The sequence below is a fragment of the Euleptes europaea genome, chromosome 1, assembly GCF_029931775.1.
Source record: "Euleptes europaea isolate rEulEur1 chromosome 1, rEulEur1.hap1, whole genome shotgun sequence".
Classification (NCBI taxonomy): Eukaryota; Metazoa; Chordata; class Lepidosauria; order Squamata; family Sphaerodactylidae; genus Euleptes; species Euleptes europaea.
Window position 1 is genome coordinate 97169665 of NC_079312.1, and position 26299 is coordinate 97195963.

The following is a 26299-nucleotide window of genomic DNA, read 5'->3' on the forward strand; positions in this document are numbered from 1 at the left end:
GCTTGTTTGTTTGGGACAACCTGCTGCTTGATCACGGAACAGTTTATTGAGGCAAAGTGGGAGCTCAGAGTTCATTAGGGGTTGAAGGGGCCAAGCAGCTCAAGGCAAATCCTGTTGTTGGGAATTATACTGAACTAACAGGGCTTTGGTTGCAAGCCTTGCTGGATTCTTGGGAATCCAAGCTTTATTCTGCAGTCTCCAGCCTGCTTCCTTTGGAGTTGTCACACTGAAGTCAGTGGAGCATCTCCAATTAAGTGGCTGCAGGCTTGAGTCAATGGCAAAGTTACTTTCATTCCCCCTCCCATTATATTTAATACAGAAAGTAATGTTGGATGGAGAACTCTTAGTAGGGTTGCCAAATGCCAGGTACTAGCTGGAGAACTCCTGCTATTACAACTGATCTCCAGGAGATCACCTGCTATTACAACTGATCTCCAGGAGATCGACTGCTATGACGACTGATTTCCAGCCGATAGAGATCAGTTCATCTGGAGAAAATGGCCACTTTGTCAATTGGACTCTATGGCATTGAAGCCCCTCCCCTCCCCAAACCCCACCCTCCTCAGGCTCCGCCCCAAAAACCTCCTGGCGGTGGCAAAGAGGGACCTGGCAACCCTCTTAGTCATGTGTAGACATTATTTCAAGGGTGGGGGCTGGAAATGCATTTGGCAGTTTGTCCACACATTCAGCTTAATGTCTGCACAGAGCCTAATCACGTGTGCATAGAACTCTCTGTATGATCCAGAACTGCGCAGAGAGCTCTGTGCACACAGACAAACACATGTAAGGTTCTAGGAAGACATTAAGCTGGAGGTGTGGATGTTGGGAGCAATGCCTGCTCCCTGCTGCCTCATGCTTTCAAAGTTGTCTTTACATGGCCCTTTATGCCAGCTGGTCAGCACAGCTCTTGGACAAGAGATGTTTTTTTTAAAGAACAACGAATAAGATGGGTTTAAATGAAGCAGCTGGTAGAATTTCCAGCTTTCAACTAGCTACGCCTGTAACTGTGGCTCGACCTGGAGCAATCAGCAGAAAAGCTTCCCCTTCCTGTGTCTCCATCATACCAAGCTCTGTTCAAGACTGAGCTGAAAGAGGCCGTTAATCAAAAAATCCTATGGGGAATTTTTAGACAGCCACTTTTGTATATGACAAAAAATGGAGGTGGGGAAAGAGAGGAGATAGCAGGCCACGACTCTTCTTAAAGGGTTGAGAAAATTAACCTCGTTCTGATAACACCCTCCAGGTAATCAATAAAAGTTAGATGGGGAAAAGGTCCCTGTCCTGAACTGGACAGCCTTCAAGAAATAAGAATCCTGCTGCAGCTCCGGATGTACCTGCCAAGCCTATCTGTTAATTATTCTCATCGACTGTCAGCTTAGCAAACAGCCAACACGAGGAACCAGAAAAGAGGAAGGAGCCAAGCTGTTCCGTGTGGTCAGTTTCTGCCTTTGCTCTGCAAATAATTAAGAAGCCTCTTTCCGCACTCCACTTCCACAGCCCTGAATAATTCAAAGTGCTTCGGGTTCCAGGAAAGAGGTGTCTTTTTTTTTTCTTCCTTTCTTTATTGAAAGCAAAAGGCTGACACGCGTCCTACGAGCAACACAGGTTTTGAAACTCCTTCCTGTAGTTTTTCTACACTTCCCACCCCCACCCCTCTCCCCAGCAATCAAAACGGCTTCTCTGGTCTGCTGCCAACTTTCCCTTCAGGTGATGTTTTACAGATCACGCTGTTCGTATTCTTACACCGGCATCCCGGCCGACTCACTCGGTCATAGCATCGCTGGGACAGTTTCACGCAGCCCGTAGCGGGCAGATAGCACAGCAAGCATGGCAGAAACAGCGAGAGGGCGCTCATAAAAGACCAGCGGGCGCAGCAGTTCGAATGCGAGCAGGAGCAGGGGTGGTCCGCGCAGGAGCCTTCGTCGTCCTCATTGGTGCAGTGGTAGAAGACGCCCTTCACCAGACACATGCAGGTCGAGTAGTTGACCAGGTTCTGTGCGGAGCAGAGGCACTCTTGGTTGCAGACCCAGCAGGAGGGCAAAGTCCTCGGCAGGGCGCATTCCTTGCACTTGCATTTCCCACAGGCTTCGCACAGCAAAAAGTGCTTGTCCAACTCCAGAGATGTGGGACCCTTGAGGTCCAGGGGCTTGCAGTTAATCACTTTGGGCTGTATCCGGACAGCTCTAGGGGAGGACTGGTCGGCCACTGGCGCCGGCGCCATGTGATCCAAAAGCCTCTGATCCGAAGAGGTGCTGCTGCTGCTGCTGATGGAACTGGGACGCCCGCTGAAGGAAATCCAGGGGTGGGTGACGTCTTGCTCGCACCTGGGTGGGTGAGTGGGTTCGTGGGGGCCCCGGGGATACTTCTGAGTGGCCAGCTGGACCAGGGTGGGGTTGTCGATGTAGTCATTCTCCACGTGCGTGGTCTTCATTTGGTCAATAGGGAGGATGGTCAGAGGATGCTGCAGTCTGCCGTAGGGGATACGGCTGTCCAGGAGCGGCTGTACCACGGTGGAATTGGGGACCACAGTAATGTTGGGAGGCATTCGAGGCTCCATTGCTCAGGCTGTTCTTCAGCACTGGGGAACCCTGCTTTTAAGTGTCCTAAAAGAGAGATTGAGGGAAGGGAGAAAAGCAGAATAGTTCAAACATTAGTCGTTACTGCCACCACTCCAATAAAGCCTTATTGTTTCGGTTGTTCCCGTGCCAGAGGTGACAATGGAGTCAGTTGCAGTATCACCCTTTGTGCAACTCACACGCATTATGGTGGCATTCCCAAAAACACCTATAATCAGTCTGGTAAGTTGTTAGAAATCATTAACAAAAAGAGAAATGGAGTGGAGTAACCACACACATGCTCTAATGCAGTGGTTGCCAAACATTTTGGGCCACTGGCCCCTTGGTTCCACAAACTCAAACCCAGTGCCTCCACCCTATCCTACAAAAAGCATTATTCAAAATAGGAATTTGCATGACGCACTAAAGACAATAACAATAACATTTCAAAACAGTAACAATTAATTGCACATCTATTCAAAATCAAATTAAAAAATTTTAGTTGAAATTTATTCAACAAAACTGATGAACCTGATCCACTGGTACCAGCTCTTCAAAGTCTGGAAAAAAAATTCGGATAGTTTCCATCAAATTTGCCAGCGGGGTGCCATAGCTTGATCTATTGTAAATTAGTGAACAACACAGTTGAAGAGGCCAACCTCTAGCACCCCCCCTAATGCCCTCTTGCCTCTTAGTGCCCCCATAGGTGATCCCACCACCCTCAGGGGTGGTGGTATTACCCACTTTGGGAACCACTCCTCTAGTGTCATATTAATGGGGTGGTAAAGGAAGGCACTGGCAAACCACTTTTGTTAGTCTCTTGCCATGAAAACCCCAAAAGGGGTCACCATAAGTCGGCTGCGACTTGACGGCATTTTACACACAAGGATAGCTTATGGGGGTGGGGGGAGAACAGCCAATCAATCAGGTGAACAAGAAAGATAATCTAGTCCAGTATGGAGTATTGTAATAAAGATCTTACTCCAGCAAATGTTTATGCACATGTTTATGCAGAATACTTAACTTCTCAGGCATTCATGCACTCTGCACGAAATTCCCATTTTCTTCCTTTTAATGGCCACGGAAAGGGTAGACGCCAAGTTCAAGGCTTTGAGTGACTGGCCTACATTCAAACACTTTGGTAAACAAGCAATCTAGGCTAGTCCCCCCCCCCCTTCAACTGATCCCCAGCAGCTAAAATTTAGATTCTTAGGAGCTGCTGATACAGCATAAGATTCCGGCAGGGAAGGCACTTCTTCAATAAATGAAAACTCATTTGCCTGGGAGTGGGGGAGGGGCAGCGGCTGCACATTTCCCCTCCGTTGACAAGCATACCCCAATATGCCATGTAGCAGCCCCACAGGGTCATTTCAGGTCAGGAAAAGTGTAATCCTGCCCCTCCCCCTATGATCCCAATCAAAACTGGGCACATCAGCTATTCACAATAAATTTAAAAACTTGGAAACTCTCTACCTGGAGCTTTCAGGGGCTTACCTAGTTTGGCCCTCCGTCTTTGCTGAAGACGAATCTACAAAAATCACAGTAGGAGGCATCAGCTCTCTATGGAGGGCACAAAGTAAATAAAAACCAGTTTACAGTACAATTCCATACAGTTACTCTGGTCCAAACCTATCAAAATCAGTGGTCTTACACTAGAGTAACTCTGCACAGGATTGCACTGTAACTCTGCACAGGATCACAGTGGCCCAGTTTGCACAGTTCTTTCCCTCGGAAAAAAAACCGGGGGACGGTTGTATTAACTAGTTGTGAAGAAGAGATGCCTAACTTAGGAATAACATCAAAGAATGGATCGTATATTCTTACTTCTCTCAACTGTAAAAAGAGCAGTATTGAAGCAGGCCTTAAACAGGTTTCCCAGGAACAGAACAAGCCCTGCAGTGTTTATTGTTTGCTAACAGATTAAGGCAAGGCACATTAGCATTAAAAAAGGGGGGAGAATGGTGCTTCAAGGGACTCTTCTGCAGGTGACTGACTGAAGCCTGAGACCCTTGTTTGCCGGTGATGGTATCCCTGCATTAAAGTAGCACAGCAAAGAGCACACCCCTTCCTGTGGGATCAGAATCCAAATCCACAGTGGATTTCAGACATTGCGCTCAGGGCCGGTGTCAGTCATTTTTGCATCCTAGGCAAGGCTAACTACTTGTGCCCCCCACATTGCTAACCAATTTTCAAAAACAGATGTCTTGTAGAAAAATAAAAGCACAAAACTTTTTATAAGACGTTATAATTATTTATATTCCATAGCACTGTTGTGGTACGTATCTTTAAAATATATATATATATATATATATATATATATATATATATATATATATATATATATATATATATATATATATATATATATATATATATATATATAAACTGTTGGTTGCATTTTTTCCAAGAAACTAAACTGTTTAAAGCGGTGCCCGCCAGTCCTGCACCCCTCTGAGGTCTGCGCCCTAGGCGACCACCTAGTTTGCCTAATAGTAGCCCCGGCCCTGATTGCACTGTAGCTGGACAGCAGCTGGAATCCAGCTTTTTTGCTTAGTGAGTACCTCAAACCTCTTCCTACAGACTTGGGTTTGTTTAGGAAGGAGATGGGGCATTTCTTTTCCTCTCCCACAAAAACCCCTTTCCTTTCTTTTCCACAACCCCCCCTTTTTTTACTGAGTCCACTTTTGTAGCTTTTGGCAGAAAGATGAGAGATGTGGCTGCATCCTGGCCCTGCTGAAAGCAACACCGTAAGGCAGAGGATGGGTGGGCAGTGGGGGATCTGAGCTTGGGGAGGCCTAGGCTTTTGCCATGGAGTGATGTGGCTTTCCCTCCTTCCAGTTTCTGAGGGCTGGCACCTGATGCTGCAGGGAGCTGGCTGGAAAGATCTGCAAACCGGGAGCAGTTTGCCAGTGCAGCACTACGAATCCCCTCCCCATTTGCAACCTCAAGGGCTCAAAATAGCCTGCGTCCCTGTGGGGGAATGGGAAATTCAGGCCCACTGGTATCTTTGCAAGAGCTAACTCACAAGTCAGCTGCTGCTAGCTGCAGGTTCTGTTGAATAAGTATTTCACTTTCCCTCTGCTATAACAAGGAGCAACATAGTAGGCTTAAAAAAAATCTGACTTCAAGAGGGATAAATTGTGTAGAAAAAAATCTGGAGGGATGGTATTAGTGGAAACAATAAATTGATGGGATGAGGAAACATGATTTGTCTTCCTGACAGAAAGGGATGAGAGCGTGAGTGGGTCGTGTCAAGTTTGTGATGAGTGCCTTGGGGCATGGAGTTGCAGGGGGAGGGGGGAACAGAGATGAAGCTTCAATATATGGTTGCCAATCTCCAGTTGGAGCATGGAGACCGCCTGGAATTACAGCTGACCTGCAGACTACAGCAATCAATTTACCTGGAGTAAAATGGCTGCTTTGGAGGATGGGCTCCATGGCATTATATCCCATTGAGGTCCCTTCCCTCCCAAACCCCACCCTCCCCAGTTCCACCCCCAAATCTGCTAGAATTTCTCACCACAGAGCTGGCAGCCTCCCGAATGCGACTCAGTTTGGGGTAGGGTTGCCAACCTCCAGGTACTAGCTGGGAGATCTTCTGCTATTACATCTGATCTCCAGCCAATAGAGATCAGTTCACCTGGAGAAAATGGCCGCTTTGGCAATTGGACTCTATGGCATTGAAATCCCTCCCCAAACCCTGCCCTCCTCAGGTTCCGCCCCCAAAACCTCCCGCTGGTGGTGAAGAGGGACCTGGAGACCCTAGTTTGGGGGAGAGCACTAGCTGCTACCAATTTTCACTATACACATTTTCCCATCACCTTGAACATGTTACCAGAAAGCAACTAAAAACATATGGACCAGATGTGCAGCCCTACCATCTGCCATATTAGAAGGGAAATTTAAGAAGATCCCCAGGGTGGAGAGACTTTGCCCATGTAACACAAGGGAGCTGGAAACCATCGAGCATGTATTTTTTAGATGTCCCCTCTACAAGTCAGCCAGCTTCAATATTATTGACCCTTTGATTAGGGAAATGGGCTCTGTTGATGAGGGTGAGTGGACCAAAAGGTTTCTGCTGGGAGACAGCTCACCAGTCACCACCCAGGTTGCAAAATATTGTGCCCTAGCAATGAAGCTATGTCGCCTCAATGTTCCCTAATCTGTGGAAGTGTAAAATTGGGTGATTCCTAATTTTGTTAGCCTTGGTTGTAAACATCTACTCTGTATGGTCAGTTTCTGTTTTATCTGGCATATTAGCCACAAAAAAATTATTATTTAAAAACATATGAAGACATCCACTAAAAGCACATGCACAAGAGTCAGAAAAGCTAATTGTTGCAAAATGCACAAAATTGACTTGACCCCTGAAACCTAAACAGAAGCAGTTTCCCTCTGTTTCTAGATATCTAATTAATGGAAGAACTGGGGTCTCTGATCCTCAGTCTTAACTCACACAAATGCATGAACAGAATCTCTGTTTCCTCAAGTACAAACAAGTAAGCAAAAAACAAAACAAAAAAACCCCTTCATGTACGCACTGATAGTTTTCAACAGGTTTTCCTCATATGCAGAATCTACACTTCTACATATGAATTTTCATTCAAAGGAAGATTCAGAATTAAGCACTTTCCCAAACTTTAGCTCTGCCCTGTGCGCACTGGGGAATCAGAATGGCATATAAATTTGGGACAGCAGCATGTGGACTCCCTCCCAACGTTATTTAGCTTCACATTGGTCAACTATGGATCAAAATTGGTTTCTGCTATTCATCGCTCGCCTGCCAATCAAAGTAAGATGAATTCCTTAAAAGCGTATTTCTAAGGTTTAAATTCTAAAAGCGCTGTCGCTTTAGACCCAGATGCACTAGAGTAACTTCAGAGAGTTGACAGAATGCGTGAAAACAGACTTCAGTAACCGAGCTTTAAAAAATCCAAACGTAGGGCACATGCTCCTTTAAACATTCAAACTATTTTCATCCAAACACCAAGCAGCATAATATTTGGTTTAAATGCTGTTTACTAGCTGACCCATCTATTGCTAGTCTCTAATTTCATTGGAAGAGTGCAATTTATACTGGAACTCATCCAGAGATTCAACTGCAGTGTAGGACACGAAACCACAGGAAGCAACTAAACTTAAATCAAAGAACGGAAACAACTTGGTTCAAATTTAGAGAGTACACATTGTTTTCTGGTAGAGCTGCCACTTCCTCACCATGACCTTTATATTATTTATTAATTATATATTTTGAAAAGATCAATTTAAAGAAGCAGTTGACCAAAGAACATTCCTCGTTAAGGTCAAGAAGAGAGGCTGTTGATATTCATGGCAGCAGAGATTTGATTACCGGAAGAGAAATGACACTTTGTCTATGAAAATCTTAACATGCAGACGGGCAAAATGAACATACTATTAAATGAAAGGGCTGTGGCTCAGTGGTAGAGCATCTGCTTGACATGCAGAAGGTCCCAAGTTCAACCCCCGGCATTTCCAGTTAAAGGATCAGGCATTAGGAAATGTGAAAGACCCCTGCTTGAAACCCTGGGGAGCTGCTGCCAGTCTGAGTAGACAATACTGACTTTGATGGACCAAGGGTTTGATTCAGTATAAGGCAGCTTCATGTATTCATGATGTCCAGGGAAAAGAGGAAATAACTCAAAGAGTATGAAATAGATGCAGCATAAATCTGTTGAAGTCCATGGGCTTAGAAAGGTATAATTCTGTTTAGGATTGCACTGTTGAATCGCCTTTGTTTTACAGACAGAGCTCCACCCTGTTCCTCCTGAAAGCATTGGGACTTAAAAGTATTTCACTTGGGATGAATTATGCCTATGCAGATGTACCTTTGAAAAAGGATTCCCTGGATTTCCTTTCGTTGCATGGAGCAAGCCTGGCTTCCTCCTCTCTCCACAATGTCCTGGCAAATCTATTGCAAACTATTACCTTATTCAAGTTAACTGTTCATCTTGCACCCCCCTCCCCACCCATATCCAGGCAGGCCTAACCTCCTATTCCTTTTTTTTTTTAAAGTACAATAGGAATGTTTTCCCGATTTAAATATTAATTTCCTGCTTTTAAGATGAAACTGTACTGAGAAGATTGAAGGGGATGTGACCAGTGCTAGCTAATTCGCGCTGCGCATAGCCAGTACCTACTGGCAGAACCAGCTTCCCTTGAACAGTCCTGGGCAGGGAATTATATGTCAGTACAGATTACAGTACCCTGATTTGGATGGGCCAGTCTAGCCTGATCTTGTTCAGATCTCCGCTTCTAAACAGGGTTGGCTGGGGTTAGTATTCGGATGAAAGACCACCAAGGAATTCCAGGGTTGCTATGCAGAGGAAGCCCATGCCGAACTACCTCTGTTAGTCTCTTGCCTTGAAAACCTTATAGGGTCCCCATCAGTCATTTGCAACTTGACAGCCCTTCACCCACACACACGCATATATTGCAGCAGGGAGAGGGTGCCATCCCAGAGCCTTGATTGGTTGGACAGATACATGTGTTTTTATTAGGGTTTGCAGGACCCTCTTCACCACTGGCAGGAAGTTTTTGGGGCGGAGCCTGAGGAGGCAAAATTTGGGGAGAGGAGGGACTTCAATGCCATAGAGTCCAATGGCCAAAGCGGCCATTTACTCCAGGTGAACTGATCTCTATTGGATGGAGATCAGATGTAATAGCAGGAGTAACACAGTAACTCTGAAACTGCTTTAATGGTTTTTATTGTGTCGTTACAATTGGGACACAATTTTATTATGTCATTACAATTGGGAGCCAGCGTGGTGTAGTGGTTAAGAACGGTGGTTTGGAGCGGTGGAGTCTGATCTGGAGAACTGTGTTTGATTTCCCACTCCTCCACATGTGCGGCTGAGGCTAATCTGGTGAACTGGATTTGTTTCCCCACTCCTACACACTAAGCCAGCTGGGTGACCTTGGGCTAGTCACATTCTTTCAGCCCCACCTACCTCACAGGGTGTCTGTTGTGGGGAAGGGAAGGTGATTGTAAGCCGATTTGAGTCTCCCTTAAGTGGTAGAGAAAATCGGCATATAAAAACTAACTCTTCTTTTTCTTCATAACACATGGACATAGTGGCTGCGATTTTTGTGTAACATAATTGTGCAGCAGAGTCCCTGGAGGTTGGCAACCCTAGTTTTTATGCAGTTGAAGCCATCATCAACTTTCTACTCTGTTCATTTAATAACGCATGGATTGTACAGAACAAAATAAGTTTTGTTTTATCATGAATCAAAAATTCTGTAACAACCCAGACACAGTCTTTTTGGGATCTGATGATGTGGTGCGAAGGACACCTTCAGTTTGAAGTGACCAGTGGCTCAGGTGGAATCGGCATGGCACTTTCAGGTCTGGAAATGCAACTGGGCTCAGGAATTCTATTTCTAACTAGTACAGCTCACACACATTACTCTTCTTGGTCACCTCACAGTATTCTGGATCTAGGGTTACCAACCTCCAGGTAGTACATACGCTATGCCAGTCTAAGAATGGCCTAGAAGTTATTTCCAGTCTACAGTTAAATAAATTCTAGTATCTTTTTTGTTTAGGCCAATATCAGATTTTAACTATACTTTGACTTCTCTAATTTTTTTCCTTCAGTATTATTTTCCTGGTTTTTTTTTTTTTTAATCCAGTCACATTGAAGTTGAGAATTTAAAAAGCCTGCAAGCCGCATGAAGCCTCTACAAAATACTCACTTATTTAAAAAGTACATTTAAAAACTCACACCCATAATCAACAATCAGAACCTCATTATCAATAAAGATGGCTAAGGATTAGGATATTAAGGGGTCAGGATGCAGGCTTTGGGTTCGAGGGCTGAAGCATTTGAAAGGAGTGGCAGCCGAAGGCCAGAGGTCTGCTAATAATATAGTAAAGTTTTTGTGGGTAAAAGTTGGTCATTCTGTCCCTGCAGCCCTCAAACTATTTAGGGTGAAATCCCTGACACAGCTCCTGTATGGGTCATGGCTGGGTGCCCCTTCATCACAATTTGCACCTTTAGAAAGGGTACAATCTAAATTTCTAAGAACAGCCCTCCAAGTCCCTAGTTCTGTGTCAAACGCTAACATCCGCCTGGAGAAGGGGATGGTGAGGGTGGAGGCCAGAGTAAGTCTTAATATGGCTTAAAATGATCACCAACCCAATGGGATTTTCTGCCCTGATTCGAAAGGATAATTTCAAATCATCATGGCTTCAGGCAGTCTTTAGCAAGCTGGTTAGAATAGGACTGGTTCCACAGGTCGTGTCTCAGATGGGATACGAACAGGCTAAAAGTCTAATTAAACAGAGGATCTGGGACACAGAAAGACAGGAGGATGTGGGGAGGTGTCCTGCCTTCATATCAACAGAGAATAATAGGTACAAAGTAGCCCCAGCATCCTATCTGTTTCAGTTGGAAGGAGGATGCCAGAGGAGAGCATTTACATTAGCACATGTCCAGGCTCTCCCTTTGGCTACATTGGAGGGCCGTTTTAAGAAGATACCAATATCAGAGAGACTCTGCCCCTGTGGGTCAGGGGAGCTGGTATCAGTGGCACATGTTTTATTTTGTTGTCCCTGGTATAATGAGGCTCGTGTCCAGCTCATTTTTCCACTAATAAAAGGTGTCACAGGGGTACCGCACGCAGATTTATTGCAGATGTTGTTATTGGGGGAAAACAAGCAGGTTACATCCTCCACTGCCAGGTTCTGTGCAGTAGCGATTAAAATTAGTCAATCTAGGAGTATTTCTAAGGAGTGTAAGGATTAACCTCAAAAGGACGTCCATCGGTTATGTAATTATGTATTCAGACTATTTAGGACTGAGTTCCCAGAAAGAAGAATTATGTGGTAACAGCATATAGTATGTATATGAGTATATTTGCCCATTGAACTAACCATATGTATTTTTCTGGCAAGGCCGTAATAAAGTGTTTGTTTGATTAGGATATTAGGATCTTTGAACAAACAAAAATGTCATGTATTTACTCAAGATCAGAAAACAGGCAGAATACAGGGGACTAATTGCTTGGCTTAGGAGCCTCGTGGCACAGAATGGTAAGCTGCAGTACTGCAGTCAAAAGCTCTGCTCACGACCTGAGTTCGATCGCTACGGAAGTTGGTTTCAGGTAGCTGGCTCAAGGTTGACTCAGCCTTCCATCCTTCTGAGGTTGGTAAAATGAGTACCCAGCTTGCTGGGGGTAAAGTGTAGATGACTGGGGAAGGCACTGGCAAACCACCCCATAAACAAAGTCTGCCTAGTAAATGTTGGGATGTGACATCACCCCATGGGTCAGGAATGACCTGGTGCTTGCACAGGGGACTACCTTTACCTAATTGCTTGGCTGGATTGTACTCAGGAGAACTCAGCTTTAAGGCTTAGAGATGAAGTTTTTAATTAATTCATTTTATTTATTTTTTGGTTGAAAAACTGGATTGCAGCACCGCCTACTGAGGAGATAAATGTTGCCAGAGTTAGAAAAAGGATACCAAACAAGAAGGCCTACCATTCATCCTTTATGTCAGCATCAATGAAACCACCAAATCAGACTTTTAAAAGAAAAGATAAGAACATAAGAAAGGCCATGCTAGATCAGACCCAGGTCCATCAAGTCCAGCAGTCTGTTCACACAGTGGTCAACCAGGTGCCTCTAGGAAACCCACACACCTTTAATTGGAACATGAAAATACATTTACTCCACATGTTTGGACTGCAGATAGGTCTGTGCCCAATGAGAATATTGCAGTTGGGCTTATTTACTACCTCTGTCTAAAAACACCATCATCCAAAAGCAGATTTAAACATAGCAAACATAGAACAGTCTTTTTTGGACTATCTCACTTTTGAGAGTAGGTATAAGAATTCTCTGGCTTAAACCAAACCTTCCCAGTACTAGGAAGAGGTGGCACAATGGGGAGTTGGGATTTAGCCTGACATTCTAGGCTTTGAAGTGGTCTGGTCCAGGAAGGACTGAGCCAAACTTTTATCCACTTCTCCCCTCCAAAGCCACAAGTTTTTTACCCTGTGCCCGATGGTATGATTCCTTTTCAGTAGATTTGATAATAGCAGCTTTGATTCCTATTTGCTGTGTACCAGTTTTAAAGAGCCTTGGTGAGGAGAGGTGGTGGGGGAGAAGAGAAATCTAGGATTTTATTCTTAAATTAGGATGAAAAGCATAAACCCACCTCTCTTTCACTGGCAGTCAGAAGCAGCAGCAGAAGCGTTAGTTTTTATATGCCGACTTTCTCTACCACTTAAGGAAGAATCAAACCGGCTTGCAATCACCTCCCCTTCCCCTCCCCATGACAGACACCCTGTGAGGTAGGTGGGGCTGAGTGTGACTAGCCCAAGGTCACCCAGCTGGCTTCATGTGGAGGAGTGGGGAAACCAACCGGGTTCACCAGATTAGCATCTGCCACTCATGTGGAGGAGTGGGGAATCAAACCCAGTTCTCCAGTTCAGAGTCCACCGCTCCAAACCACCAGTCTTAACCACTACACCACACTCCTCAGTGAGGAGAAAGAGCTGCCTAAACCCTGGGGTCATCAATGTCCACAATTCACCTCCAGACATTCTGAATGCCTGCCTGAAGGGGGGATCACATGGCTCCCATTAAGAACCACTGATTGAGCTATGTGCTAATGCTGCATGTTTGAAACGACCCTTTAAAAAAGCATATGCATGGAAAGAACTGCAAGCTGACTTTCTCCTGCAACGTCCACCCATCTTGTTTGTCACCGTTTAATTCCCCCCTTCATACAGCAGCTGTCACCTGAGATCTTTATACTAGGGCTGTTGATTCGGTTCGGCCCGAACTGAAAAACAGCCGAATTTCCCCTGATTCGGTGGTTTTTGGTTCGGGACGAACCGAACTCAAAAATGGCAGGAAACCGGGGAGCTGAATTCAGCGAGTTCGGGAGTTCACGAATAAATCTGGCCAATTCCGGGCCGTCAGTAAGCAGCATAACCCTCAGTAAGCAGCATTCTACTCCCCTGGCCAATTGGTGGCCAAGCTGGGTCTTCTTCTGGCCAATCAGTCAGGATTGAGTACTGGAGGAATCAGCTGATGTGCGGCCCGGCCGGGGAGAGAGAGAGAGGGGGAAATCCTCGTGTGTGTGTGTGCGTGTGGGGGTGCTTGTGCACATTCGCTCCTTTCTGTGGCTGCAGGGGGCGTATTTTTAGGGGTAGAGACACAAAACTTTCAGCAGAGATTCAGACAAACCTTCTTAAGAGACCACCCAAGTTTTGTAAACATTGGGTCAGGGGGTCCCGAGATATGGGCTCCCTTTTTTCTTTCCATGGCTGCAGGGGGCACATTTTTGGGGGTACAGACCCCAAACTTTCAGTGGAGCTTCAGATGAACCTTCTTAAGATACCCCCCAAGTTTTGTAAACATTGGGTCAGGGGGTCTCGAGATATGGGCTCCACCCCTTTTCCCTCCCCCTTTTTCCATTTACGTGGCTGCAGGGGGTGCTTTTTTGGGGATACAGCCCCCAAACTTTCAGCATAGCTTCAGACAATCATTCTTAAGATACCACCCAAGTTTTGTAAAGATGGGTTCAGTGGGGGCAGAAATATCGGCTCCCCCTTTTCTCTTTCCTTGGCTGCAGGGGGCGCATTTTGGGGGTGCAGATCCCAAACTTTGAGCGGAGCTTCAGACAAGCCTTCTTAAGAGACCACCCAAGTTTTGTAAACATTGGGTCAGGGGGTCCCGAGATATGGGCTTTCCCCTTTTCCCTATTGGGATGAATGGATCAGCTGATCCTGTATGCATCTCCAGAGCAAAACGTCCCGTGCTTAAATGGAATCTTCTTGGATTACCCAGTCCTCCTCCCACCCCTCCTGATGGAACAGAAGACAGCCACAGTAAAACCCCTTTGGGGGCTTTAATCTATACTTTTTCTCCTGCGTATGTGTGTGTGGGGGGAAAGCAGAGTCTGTGTGTGTGGGGGGAGGGAGCAGTTTCTGTGGGTGGGTGGGGGAAGCCAAAGGGGGCTTTTGCCAGTTCTGCCTGGGGTGTGTGTTCCCCCTCGAGTCTCTCTCTCCCTGGTTTGAGGGGGGGCTTCAGTTGTGTGTCTTCAGGTTTTCCCTCATTCATAAGAGCGGTTAGGTCTATTTGGATGCTTGCTCAAAACTGGTTTTCAAATGGTGACTTAAAGAATGCATTTGCCTGGTCCCGGGTCCGATGCAAAAGGGGAAATTCCACCCCTCCTGCTCATTATGCATAGCTAGCTGCCTCTGTCCTTTTCCATGGTTTGCAAACTCCCAGGTGTCAGGTGTTGCTTTGCACAGTTGCAAAGGTGTTGCTTACAAGGTTGTGTTGCTGTGCAGTCGTGTTGCTTTGCATTACTGTTGCAATGCTTTGCAAACTTATCAGCTGTTTGTCGGGGCTGGGAGCTTTGTGCGTGGGTGGCAAGCTCTGCTCAGATATGCTCATTAAGGGTGGGGGGGACCCCTTTCGGGGCCCATATCTCAGCCCCCCCCGACCCAATCTTTACAAAACTTGGGGGGTCTTTCAAGAAACGTCCTTTGAAGCTCTGCTGAAAGTTTGGGACCTCTACCCCCAAAAATGCCCCCCCAGAGCCATGGAAAGGCACGGTTGTGTTTTTAAAGGCTTTATTCGGCCGAATTGTTTTCCCGAACTTTGAATTCCCGCCGAATTGCACGGACCCGAAGTGGGGGCGTTCGGACTTCGGCATATCCCGAATCTAAACGGGCCGAATTCAGCCGAATCCTAACTATACCAATTTTTTTTAATTCAACAGCCCTACTTTAGACTGTTCCAAGAACAATGTGTCATTGCCCCTCAGTTATCTACCTAATGCATTGTTGACTGGTAACATTTATGATCCATCTGTCCCTCCAACTGCTCAGAAGTGGGGGGTTTTCATGCTGCTCATCTGAACGAAGGCTGGTCCATGCCTGCTTAGTTTCAGAGTACCTACTACTTTAAGAGGCGTGTAACAGTCCACATTTGAAGAGGAAACCATTACGCTTATCGGAGACATTAGATTCTATCATTTCATGCACTAGGCATTTTCACAGGGTGTGCTTCAGCCTCTGCTCAGAGATCTGGGCTTCGTGCAGGAATCATACAAGAGTGGCTTACTGTAAAAGGAAACATTTGTATGCTGACGTGTCAAGTCACAGCATGCTGATCTAACACTCTTTGCAAGTCATGAGGGTTTTAGGAGACTGGGGCCTGATGAAGAGATTCTGGGTTCTATGGTATACTGAGGAGAGAAAAAGGAAAACAGAACAGAATTGCTTCTAGGTACATTTCTTGCTGTTCTAGCTGGCCCCAAAAAGGCTGTGAACCAGTACCTGGAGGCAGTTTTGGGATGGATGAGAACTAATAAACTGAAACGTAATCCTGACAAAACAGAGGTGCTATTGGTGGGTGGAAGTCTCCTGCTCTGAATGGGCTGTACTCTCCCTAAAACAGCAGATTCTTAGCTCGAGGGTGCTTCTGGAGCTGGAGTACCTGCTGGTGGCAGTGGTACCTTTCACCAACTTTGGCTGCTGAGCCAGCTGCAGCCTTTCCTGGGCAAAAAAGATCTCGCCACTGTGGTACATGCCCTGGTAACATCTAAATTAGACTGCTGCAATGCACTATACATGGGGCTGCCCTTGAAGAGTGTACAGAACACTGCAGCCAAAATGCTGACTGGAGTGGGTCATAGGGATCACATCACTCCAGTCTTGTTCCATTTACACTGGCTCCCAGTTAGGTTCCAGGCCCAATCCAAAGTACTGACATAGACATTTAAAGCCCTGTATGGCTTGGGACCAACATGCCTTAAGAACTGTGTATTCCCATAAGTATCTGCATGACCACTGTGGTCATCTTCAGGGGCCGTTCTTTGGCTGCCCTCACTGTCTGAAGCTAGATGGGTGGCAACCTGAGAAAGGGCCTTCTTAAGCATGGCACCAAAACTATGGAATTCCCTTCCTGGGGACAATTGTCCGCCAGTGGGTGAAGACTTATCTGTGTCATTTGGTACTCCTTCACTGACTATCCTTCCTGTCTATGCCTTTTGTTTAACTGCTATGTTTATTTGATTTTATATTATATATTTTAAAACCTTGTTTTAGTGTTTCTGATTGTTCGCAGCTGTAGGAACCCTAAATGTGATGGAAAGACTTAAAATATTTGAAATAAATACTCTGATATTTAATGCATGGTATTGAGGCATATGCAATGCACCACAATATAAAAGGCATTTCAATGGGCTATGTAGCGTGGCAACACATTTGGCCATTGGTACTTATGACTTTATATACATGGGTAGGGTTAGGGGACAGAAATCAGGGGGAAAGGCATCTGTTTTCCGAATATTTACAGCTCTAAATCACCAGTCTTTCATGTGATATGATGACATGTATTGGGTGGTCACTATAATTTGGAGACTGCCTCCTAAACTTCATAATTCTCTTCAAAGTTGGGATCTAACATACTTCAGGGCTAAGGACTACTGGTATTTAAGTACTACGTTTTAGAGCTGCGGAATGATGATCAACAGGAATTTTGCAGTTTCTGGAGTTTCATCAGCCCATGATGACTTGACTCATTACAATGGAACTGTAAACTAGAGTCCAAAAACAGTCAATAAACACATATGCGAGGAGCATAGTCAGATAGTACATCCTTGTTGGCTCTCTTGGACTGCTCAGTGAGTTTCAGTACTGCTGACCATAGTATCCTTCTGGACCACGTACTTGAGGTGGAATTAGAAGATTGTAATAATTCCAGCCTGTCCTGTATGGCCAGGGCTAGAAGGTAATACTAGGAAACTACTTTTCTTTTCCATAGGCTTTGACCTCTGAGGGTCCCACAAAGTTCCCTCTAATCTTTTTATTAAAGGTAAAGGTCTCCTGTGCAAGCACCGGGTCATTCCTGACCCATGGGGTGACGTCACATCCCGACGTTTCCAAGGCAGACTTTGTTTGAGGGGTGGTTTGCCAGTGCCTTCCCCACATCTCTATTACTTAACATCTATAGGATGCTGCTGGGGAAGGTTATCAGGAGGTTTGGGATCAGTTCTACCTCCTTTTAATCTGATCTTAAGGAGGCTGTGGATTTGCATTAACATTGTATGAAAGTAAGAGAATGGATCATAGAATCATAGAGCAGGAAGGGACCACCAGGGTCATCTAGTCCAGCCCCCTGCACAATGCAGGACATTCACAACTACCTTCCCCCCTACACTCCCAGTGCCCCCTACTCCATGCCCAGAAGATGGCAAAAAAGAAAAAGAAAAAAAAGAAAAAAACCTCTAGGATCTCTGTCTAATCTGGCCAGGAGGGAAATTGCTTTCTGACCCTAAAGTGGCGATAGGCACTACCCTGGGCATGCAAGAAAGGCCCCCGAGAGCCAAAAACTGATGCAAACCTTCCTGCCCACCCTCTCATGGGAACTAACTAATAACTAATCCTGACAAGTCAGACATATTGTTGGTTAGAGGTTCAACCAATCAGGCAAGTAGGGTTTGGCCGGTCTTGGATGGATTTTCTCCCTGAAGGCTCAGTTGCATACTTTTAGTGCACCCCCATTCAGTAATGTTCCTGAATGCCGAGGAAGTGATAGTGAACTGGAGTACCTTTTGCTAAATTAGGGTAAGATACCAACTTTCCTGGAGAAATTTGACCTGATGTCTTCCAGACGGGGCTAGAAAATGCTATCTTGGAAAAGTTCTCAGTGCAGAATGCAGCCATCCAACCATTGACCGAAACCAGTGCTCTTATTACCCCAGTTTCTCTGGCTTCCAATTTGTTTCTGGGCCCGCTTAAGAATCTTAAGTGGTTTGTGCAGGATACTTCAAGCACCACCTCCTCCAAAAGGAACCCACTTGAGTATCTAGGCCAGTTCCAGAGGACACATGCAGTATTCTACCATAATCAGAGACCTGGGGGATGATAGCGGCTGCCCAGGTTTGGAACTTCCTTCACTAGGGTGTACATTTTGCTGTCTCCTTCTTAAGTTTCAGAAAACAAGTGAAGACCATCTTTCTTTAGCTGGAGGTTGTGTAAGAGATACTCTGTGACTGTTTTGCTTTGGTTCTTGCAAACATTAGATTTTGGTTGTAACAGCTTTCTGGTTTATTCTTTATCTTATCTGCTTTTCTCTACTTTATGTATTATATGTGGTGCGTTTTAACTTCTCATTGTAAGCCATTTTGAGAGTGGTGCTAAAACAAACAGAAGGGGATTTTCACCCTCCCAACAGAATCCATGACATATACAATCCACATGCAAGGGAGGAGCAATTTTTAAGCATGGTGTTTTTAAAAACATTTTCTTTGTCTCAACCACATCTCTGATTTATGTGGAATGACGACCTCCATTTCACCAGCAAGAGGCAGCTCACAAGGGCATGGGAAGGACACCTTCCTGCTTTGGATTGTCCAGAGAATTTAGGTTCATCTGCAGTTTCCCTAAAACCTCCCCAAAGTGTGTTAACATAGCAGTATACTCTCGCAAAAATGGCAGGGAATCTTTAAATTTGTTAGCCTGTATAAATCCTAATTATTTGTATTATGTTTATCTTTCCTTCCTTTCAAAAGCTCGTAGCAGCTTCCATGGGCAGCCAGCAGTCACCCCTAGGCATTCACTACTAGGTCTACACCTCCTTAGTTTCAATTAGGTTGCCAACCTCTAGGTGGTGGCTAGGGCTCTCCTGCTATTACAACTGATCTCCAGGCTACAGAGATCACTTCTCCTGGAGCAAATGGCCACTTTGAAAGGTGGACTTTATGGCATTATACCCTATTGAAGTCCCTCCCAAACCTCATGCTTCTCCGGCTCCACCCCCCAAAATCTCCAGGTATTTCCCAGCCCAGAGATGGCAACCCTGGTTTCAACAGTGCTACAGTGTCAAGTGTTCCCATACTAATGGCAGTGAACACTGGATGAAAGCAAGCTCTTTCCATTACAGATGCCAGTATGAACTCACCTGCCATAAACAATAAGTGAATCTAACAATAAGGGAAGACCCAGAAAAGATGAACTTTGGCCAGGGAACACCCACTGGCAGAGTTAACACCTACACTGAACCACAGAAAAGAGCATTAACTTCCAGTAATACTAATCGAATAGTCAAACCTCAGTGAAACAAGGTGTCCATGGAAAGACAGTGGTGCAATCCATCAGGCACTGATGTCACGGAGCCTTTGTTTACTTCACATGGGTCTTGCGCATAATCTCATTGGAATGAACAAGAGTTTGTAGAATAACTATATACCAGTGTGGTATGGTGGTTAGACCAGGATCTGGGTGACCTAGGCTTGAATCCTCACTCTGTCCTGGAAGCTTGCGGGGTAACCTAGCCTACCTCGCAGGGTTGTTGTGAGGATTCAATGAAGGAGAAGAAAATGATGCCAAGCCACTAAGGGTCCCCATTGGAGATAGGCAGGGTCTAAATGAAGCAAATATGTATTTGGTGGGCTGTAGACACAGTAGCCCCTCACCGGGATGGTCCAGGTAAGCCGGATCTCGTCAGCTCTCAGAAGCCAAGCCTGATTAGTGCTTGGATGACAGATCACCAAGGAATACCAGGGTCGCTATGCAGAAGAAGGTAATGGCAAACCACCCTGGTTAGTCTCTTGCCAACTGGATTGCCATAAGTCGGCTGCGACTTGACAGCAGACAAAGTAGTTCCTTGAAGAGGACTATCAAGTTAAAGTGATACCAATGCCCAAGACTTCCAATATTGTTAGTGAAATCAACTCACAGAAGATCCATTAAAGTTGATGGGCACTTATAACTGAAAATCGGTTCTGTTTCCAAAGGAGACACTGTCCCCATATTGACTGTACAGTTTTAAAACCAAGAGATGACCAGCAAGTTCAAGTGCTTTTATGGCAACAAATTAATAAGATTCTTTTAAAGCAAACTTCCTAGAGAGATCAGCCAGTTTTCAGTTGGCAGGCTGAAATATACCAGAGGTGTGACAGTTTCTAGGTCTCAGACAAATTCATTATTCTTATTGAACAAATGGCCTGTGTTGTGTAGCCCCTTATGGCTTGATCCAACCACCCAGTCCTTTAGAAAAACAGGCTAGAACCCAAGAGAAGAATGTTTCGGACATGTTCACTTGCAATGAAAAGCTGCCAGTCAGCAACAGAAAAACCCCATCCATTCAAGGCGATTGTCTTTTTCTTAGCCACTCAGCTCTAAGATTATATTGCAAAGTTTCACCACAATATGGCTCCAGTTATTTAAGTGCCGTATCCTTAAGTAGGCTGAAACACCTTTTCTGGAACAGTAATACATTTTTATCGCACATTTACAGGAATTTCAAAGCAAGGATATGAAGGTTGTACTGTACTCATATTTGGGAGTAAATCCCATAGGACATAAGATTTATTCCCAAGAAGACAGTGGTATCAACAATTTCATAAGAGAAAAAATGATATCCAAATTGAATTCAAATTAACACAACAGGCTTAGAGGCAGAAATCAGATGTAGCAATAACAACTGACCCCCCTTCTTTCTTCTCCAGTGGGATCATATTCCCACTTGAAATGAATCTGGGTGTGTATTTCCTTATTATTTCATAGTAAGTAGTTTACACAACGAACACAGCTTTTGGCTGAGAAATATTCCAGCCAAAACACAAACACATGAGCCAAAGTTAAGGTGTTCCAAGATCCACTGTTTTCTAATCAGCATGTGCTTAATTTTAGGATAGCCTTTTAAAAATGATATTAGCAACAGGAAGCTTAGAAGCCTGAAGGTTACCCTTCCCAGAAAGAACTGGTCGCGAAAAAGCTGGACCTTTCAGCAAATGTGAAACAGCTTGGAACTTTGAACTGCTCTTGTTGAATGTCCCAGAGAATCCTGGCACGAGTTGCAAAGAAATAAGAAAGTATTCATTCCTCTTGAACAAAGACCTTCTGGAAACAAGCAAAGCCTTGGGGAAAGAAGCCGAAAGAGAAGCACTTGCTTTTTGAGCAAGTTCAGAGTGAAAATTTGTGTGCAATAATGGAAACAGAAGGCAGCTTACCTTTCAGTGTTAAGCAGAGGTCAATTGTCATGCTATTCACAAATATCAGGTTAAGAGGAGGCAGACAGGGTGTTACCACAATAAAGTCCACTTCTTGAAGGGGTCATGACTGCAATCTCCCATCTCTGACTGGCCAGATAAGCCTCTTGGAAGCCAAGGGGGAGGAGCGCCTGGCTCCGCAGAGTTGCCAACCAAGTACCTGACAGAAAGACAGGGCTTCCTCACCACCTACACCTCTGCAGAGAGCCAGTTTGACCCTGGCGCCAAGAGACCCTACAATGTCACCATGAAATACACAAGAAGGACCCTACAGGCTCCTCCTGAAAGAAAGGCACACGTGCTGGGAGAAGTGACAGCCCTAGCCTCACTAGGCAGGAGCACGAGGACAAGGAGCACGAGGACAGGAGCTTGGAAAAACAAGCTTTGATTCATGTAAGAAAGATTCAGAATGCTGGGAATCGCTGAGCTGAAGAGTGCCAGAAGAGTGTCTATGCTCACCTTCCCTATGAACAAAACCAAAGAGAATCTCTTGAACTGACCAAGCCAAGAGCAGGAAGTGAGCAATTGTTAGCAAGCATCAAATTACTTGTAAGCACTGCAGGAGAAGTGGAGGGCCAGGAAGGAAAAGCCAGCATTCACCTTCACAACCTCCGAGACCGTTAAAAAACTCTACAAAAAAGGGCACGGTTAAATTATCAGCAGGTGCTGCTTCTAATCCACTTTCTGTTGTTTTAGGTTTGAATGGACATCCTACAGTTAAGCAAACGTCAACTGTCCCGGGCTCATGAAACCCTACTAATTCAAGAGAAGGGCCTTGTGCCAAAGAGCCTTGTGTCCCCAATCAAATTGAACAGATAAGTGAGGCTAGAATCCTTGAGAAGAAGATCTTGAGAAGGAGTCATACTGGTGTTTCAGGATAAATCTAGAAATGGGAGGCGTCATAAAATGCTAATGCAGAGGCATTAGACCAGGAGGACTGCGTTATTATTTTCTGAAGTTCAAAATGCTGAAACTTGTTACTGGGAAGGCTTCCAGCTCTGTCTGGGAACTAATCTTTGTCCAGTATATACTGATTGTTCTTAACTGCAACATAACAAAAACACCTGGATTTTCTTGAATGCTCCGTGATAGTGATGGAGCTGCAGAGCTATTAGGAACAGTATGGAGTGATTCTAAGGAAGCCTTCTAGGAGATGGAATGCAGTGGGATTTACTCCTGAGTAAGCCTGTTCATAGTTGCCATAAGCTCCCGCCTGTCAAACGAGAGGGAAGGAACGGTAGGGAGAAGTCGGTAAATGGTGCTCTCGGTACTTCTACTGCAGCGGATGCTCCGTTGGTGCCCAGGCCTCATGATAAGGAGATGGTGGGAGAACAGAAAAGGGCTTCTGCAGCCATTTTATGATTCCCGATAAATCCTTCCTCTAGACAAACAGACTTTGCTATCCCTTCATAGAAATGCGTGGGGTTTTCTTTTGCTTTACACTTTAAAACAAAAGATTAACTGGAGTCTATTTTTTGGGGAAAGAAAAACGTTCTTAGAGAAGGGGGCTTACTGGGTCACAAAGCGGCACATTTCTCCAAGGGGCATCGTTGGCAGCATTGCAATCATAGGAGCACAGTGGCTCCCCCCCACCCCACTCATTCATGCCTACAGGAAGGAGGACAAGCGGGTTGGTGGACAGGAGCCAGTAGGAAGATCCTTCTGATCCAGTGGCCCAAGTTTACAGCAGACTTAAGAAAAAAGATCAAGGAAGGCAGGTTAAATATTGAACGTGCCCACGGGGGCGGAGGAGCCCTCCCCGACGGAGCTGGTATCTGCAAAGGGGCTGAGGTGCATTTGCTGTGACATCATTAAGGGGGGGGGAGAAATCCAAGCTGGTTTGAAAGAAAGAGCCCCACTGAAAGCAGCTAGGCTTTTTCAACCTTGGAAGAGGGCTGGGAAAACAATCTATAAACCCTTCCCTCCGCTTGATTTCTGCCTGAGGCCTGGGGGTTGACAGGGAAGCCCAGGCCGGCCCTTCGGGAAGGCGAGCGTGCAGGGGCTGCAGGCTCACCTTGGGCACTCCCTCGCCTACGATCCTCTGGAGACAGAAAAAGGAAAGAGGGTGGGGAGGGGGGAGATCGAGGCCTCCCCTCCCCCTCCCCGATCTTCGCCGGGCCCATCTGCACGTCTCCTGGCCGGATCTGCATCCTCCCCCCAAGCCCCACGCCTCGCCAGCCTCCCTTTCGAGGGCAGGTGGCGACCATCCCTGGGAGGGTTCGAGGCCGGGCTCAGCCAGGCTGCGACGCCACGGCCGCCGCCAGCCCCACGCAGCAGCCCCCTTCCCTCTCCTCCGTGCTACGCCATAGGCAGAGGAGGCCCCAGCCAGATCCATTCTCCCCCCAGCCCCCCACCTACCCACCCACCCACCCGCGTTCTCTCTCCATATTTGCAGGTCCAGCCAGAGGCCGGCGCGCCCAACCTGCGCAGCTCGGTTCCAGCCACAGACGCCAGTCCGGCTGATCTGGAAGTTCAAAGCTGGAGGGAAGGAGCCCCTCCTCTCAAGGGAGAGGAGGGGGCAGAGGAAAGGGGTGTTTGGGGGGTGGGGGAGACATTTTATTTGACACACACACACACACACACACACACACACACAGAATTGCAGGATTGTTCCACGAAACCAAATGCAAAGAGCAAAGGTCAGATGCGCGAAGGCGCTGCCAGTCCAGCGGCTAGTCGCCTCTCCAGCGCCCTATTCTGCACCGGCGTCGGGCGGACGGGCAGCGGCGCAAGGGGACCCAGAGCTCCGCTCGGGCTCCCGGGCGCAGCTCGGCGGGTCGGTGCGGAGGCGCGCCAGGTGGGGCTCCGCGCCCCCCCGGCCAAGGGAGCGGGACCCCCAAGGGGAGGAGAGGCGCCCGCGCTCCGCGAAGAATGGCAAACCCCGAGCCCCGGTCCCGATCCGGGCTGCCCGGGACGGAGGTCTTCGGGAGAGGGGCGCCCAGGGAAACGCCGACGCGCCCGCCCCGCAGCCCGATCGCCCCCGGTGGGGAGCTGCGCGCCGGACCCTCCCCAGAGCCCTCGACGTGCGTGGGTTCCCGGGGGAGCGAGCCACGCCGCCCCCGCGGAAGGTCAGGGCGAGACCCCCAGGGAGGCGGCGGCGTGTTTCCCCTGCCCGAGAGGGGCTTTCTTTTTCTTCCACCCCCCTCGCTGTAGATTCGCCAGAAAGGTTAATTTCCCACTTACTTTAAATAATCCAGCCAAGATCATCTCTCAAAAGGCGAGTTAATCCTAAATCCGAGACGGATCACGAGCTGTACCTGCAGGGGGGGCGGGAACTGGCACGAAACCCCCCCTCGGCTCCCAGCGAACGACCTACGAGCGCTGCGCTGTCAGCAGCAGTCGCTTCGCTATTGCAACAACCGCTGCCTGGGAAAATGGCTATTTTATGAATGGGAGGGCAAGGGCTCCGTCTGCGCATGCCCGTCCTCGCAATTGTATGAATGGGTGGGCGCCGGAGCCGCAAAGCGCATGCTCCGCTCTCATTCATGAATGAGGGGCCGGAAGGGAACTTGTTGCGAGTGAAGGATGGATGTAGGCGCTTGGTTGTTGGTTTTTTTTTTAATGAATGAAAGGCGGCAGCTGCCGCCAGCTGCGCATGCACCCTACGCCCCCGGCCTTGGGCTAAGAGGTAAAACAAACTGCGGCAGGGGGAGGGAGCGGGTGAACAGCGAGGAGAGAAAACCCTGCCCGGGGGGGGGGGCGCGTTTCTGGGTCCCGCCGGCCAGGAAGGGCTGAGCGAGCCGCGCGCGGGTGGTGCTGAAAGCAGCTCCCGGCCCCCTTCTACACCCACTGGAGAGACAGAGCGGTGGAGTCCGATCTGGAGAATCGGGTTCGATCCCCCGCTCCTCCACATGAGCGGCGGAGGCTAATCTGGTGAACTGGACTGGTTTCCCCACTCCTACACGTGAAGCCAGCTGGGTGACCTTGGGCTAGTCACACTCTCTCAGCCTCACCTACCTCACTGGGTGTCTGTTGTGGGAAGGGAAGGTGATTATAAGCCAGTTTGAGTCTCCCTTAAGTGGTGGAGAAAGTCAGCATATAAAAACCAACTCCTCCTCTTCCTCCACAGCCCGGGACGATCAAGGGCGCTCTCTGCCATGCTTCGAGGTTTTGTCGCCCTTTCAAGTGCGAACAGGGCGTTTGGTCGTCGGCTGCTGATCCGGAGCTGCTGTTTCAAGCAGGCTCTCCTCGCTATACAACCGCTCCCTCCCCCTGCTTAGGGCTGTTGAGCTTGGAAAGAAGGCAGTTAAGGGGAGACATAATAGAGGTCTATAAAATGCTGCATGGTAGGGAGAGAGGGGACAGGGAGAGGTTTTCTCCCTCTCTCATAATACTAGAATTCGGGGTCATCTGCTGAAGCTGGAGGGTGAGAGATTCAAAACTGATAAAAGGAAGTATTTCTTCACACAGCGCATGGTTAAATTGTGGAACTCCCTTCTCCAGGATGTGGGGATGGCTGCCAACTTGGAAGGCTTTAAGAGGGGAGTGGACATGTTCATGGAGGAGAGGGCTATTCGTGGCTACTAGTGAAAATGGCTACTAGTCATGCTTCATACCTATTCTCTTTAGTATCAGAGGAGCATGTCTTTTATTTTGGGTCCGGTGGAACACAGGCAGGATGGTGCTGCTGCAGTGGTCTTGTTTGTGGGCTTCCTAGAGGCACCTGGTTGGGCCACTGTGTGAACAGACTGCTGGACTTGAT

The 26299-nt window shown here is 47.0% G+C and overlaps 1 protein-coding gene across 1 annotated transcript; it reads right to left on the reverse strand.

The window, feature by feature from the left end:
- Positions 1-1604: 1604 nt before the first annotated feature.
- Positions 1605-24862, reverse strand: SPRY4 (sprouty RTK signaling antagonist 4). The gene is made up of 2 exons (XM_056859915.1): positions 24781-24862; positions 1605-2603 (listed from the first exon to the last, which is right to left on the reverse strand). Exon 2 carries the CDS (start codon positions 2555-2557, stop codon positions 1667-1669), a length of 891 nt encoding a protein of 296 aa, XP_056715893.1. The 5' UTR covers positions 2558-2603; positions 24781-24862; the 3' UTR covers positions 1605-1666.
- Positions 24863-26299: the final 1437 nt, after the last annotated feature.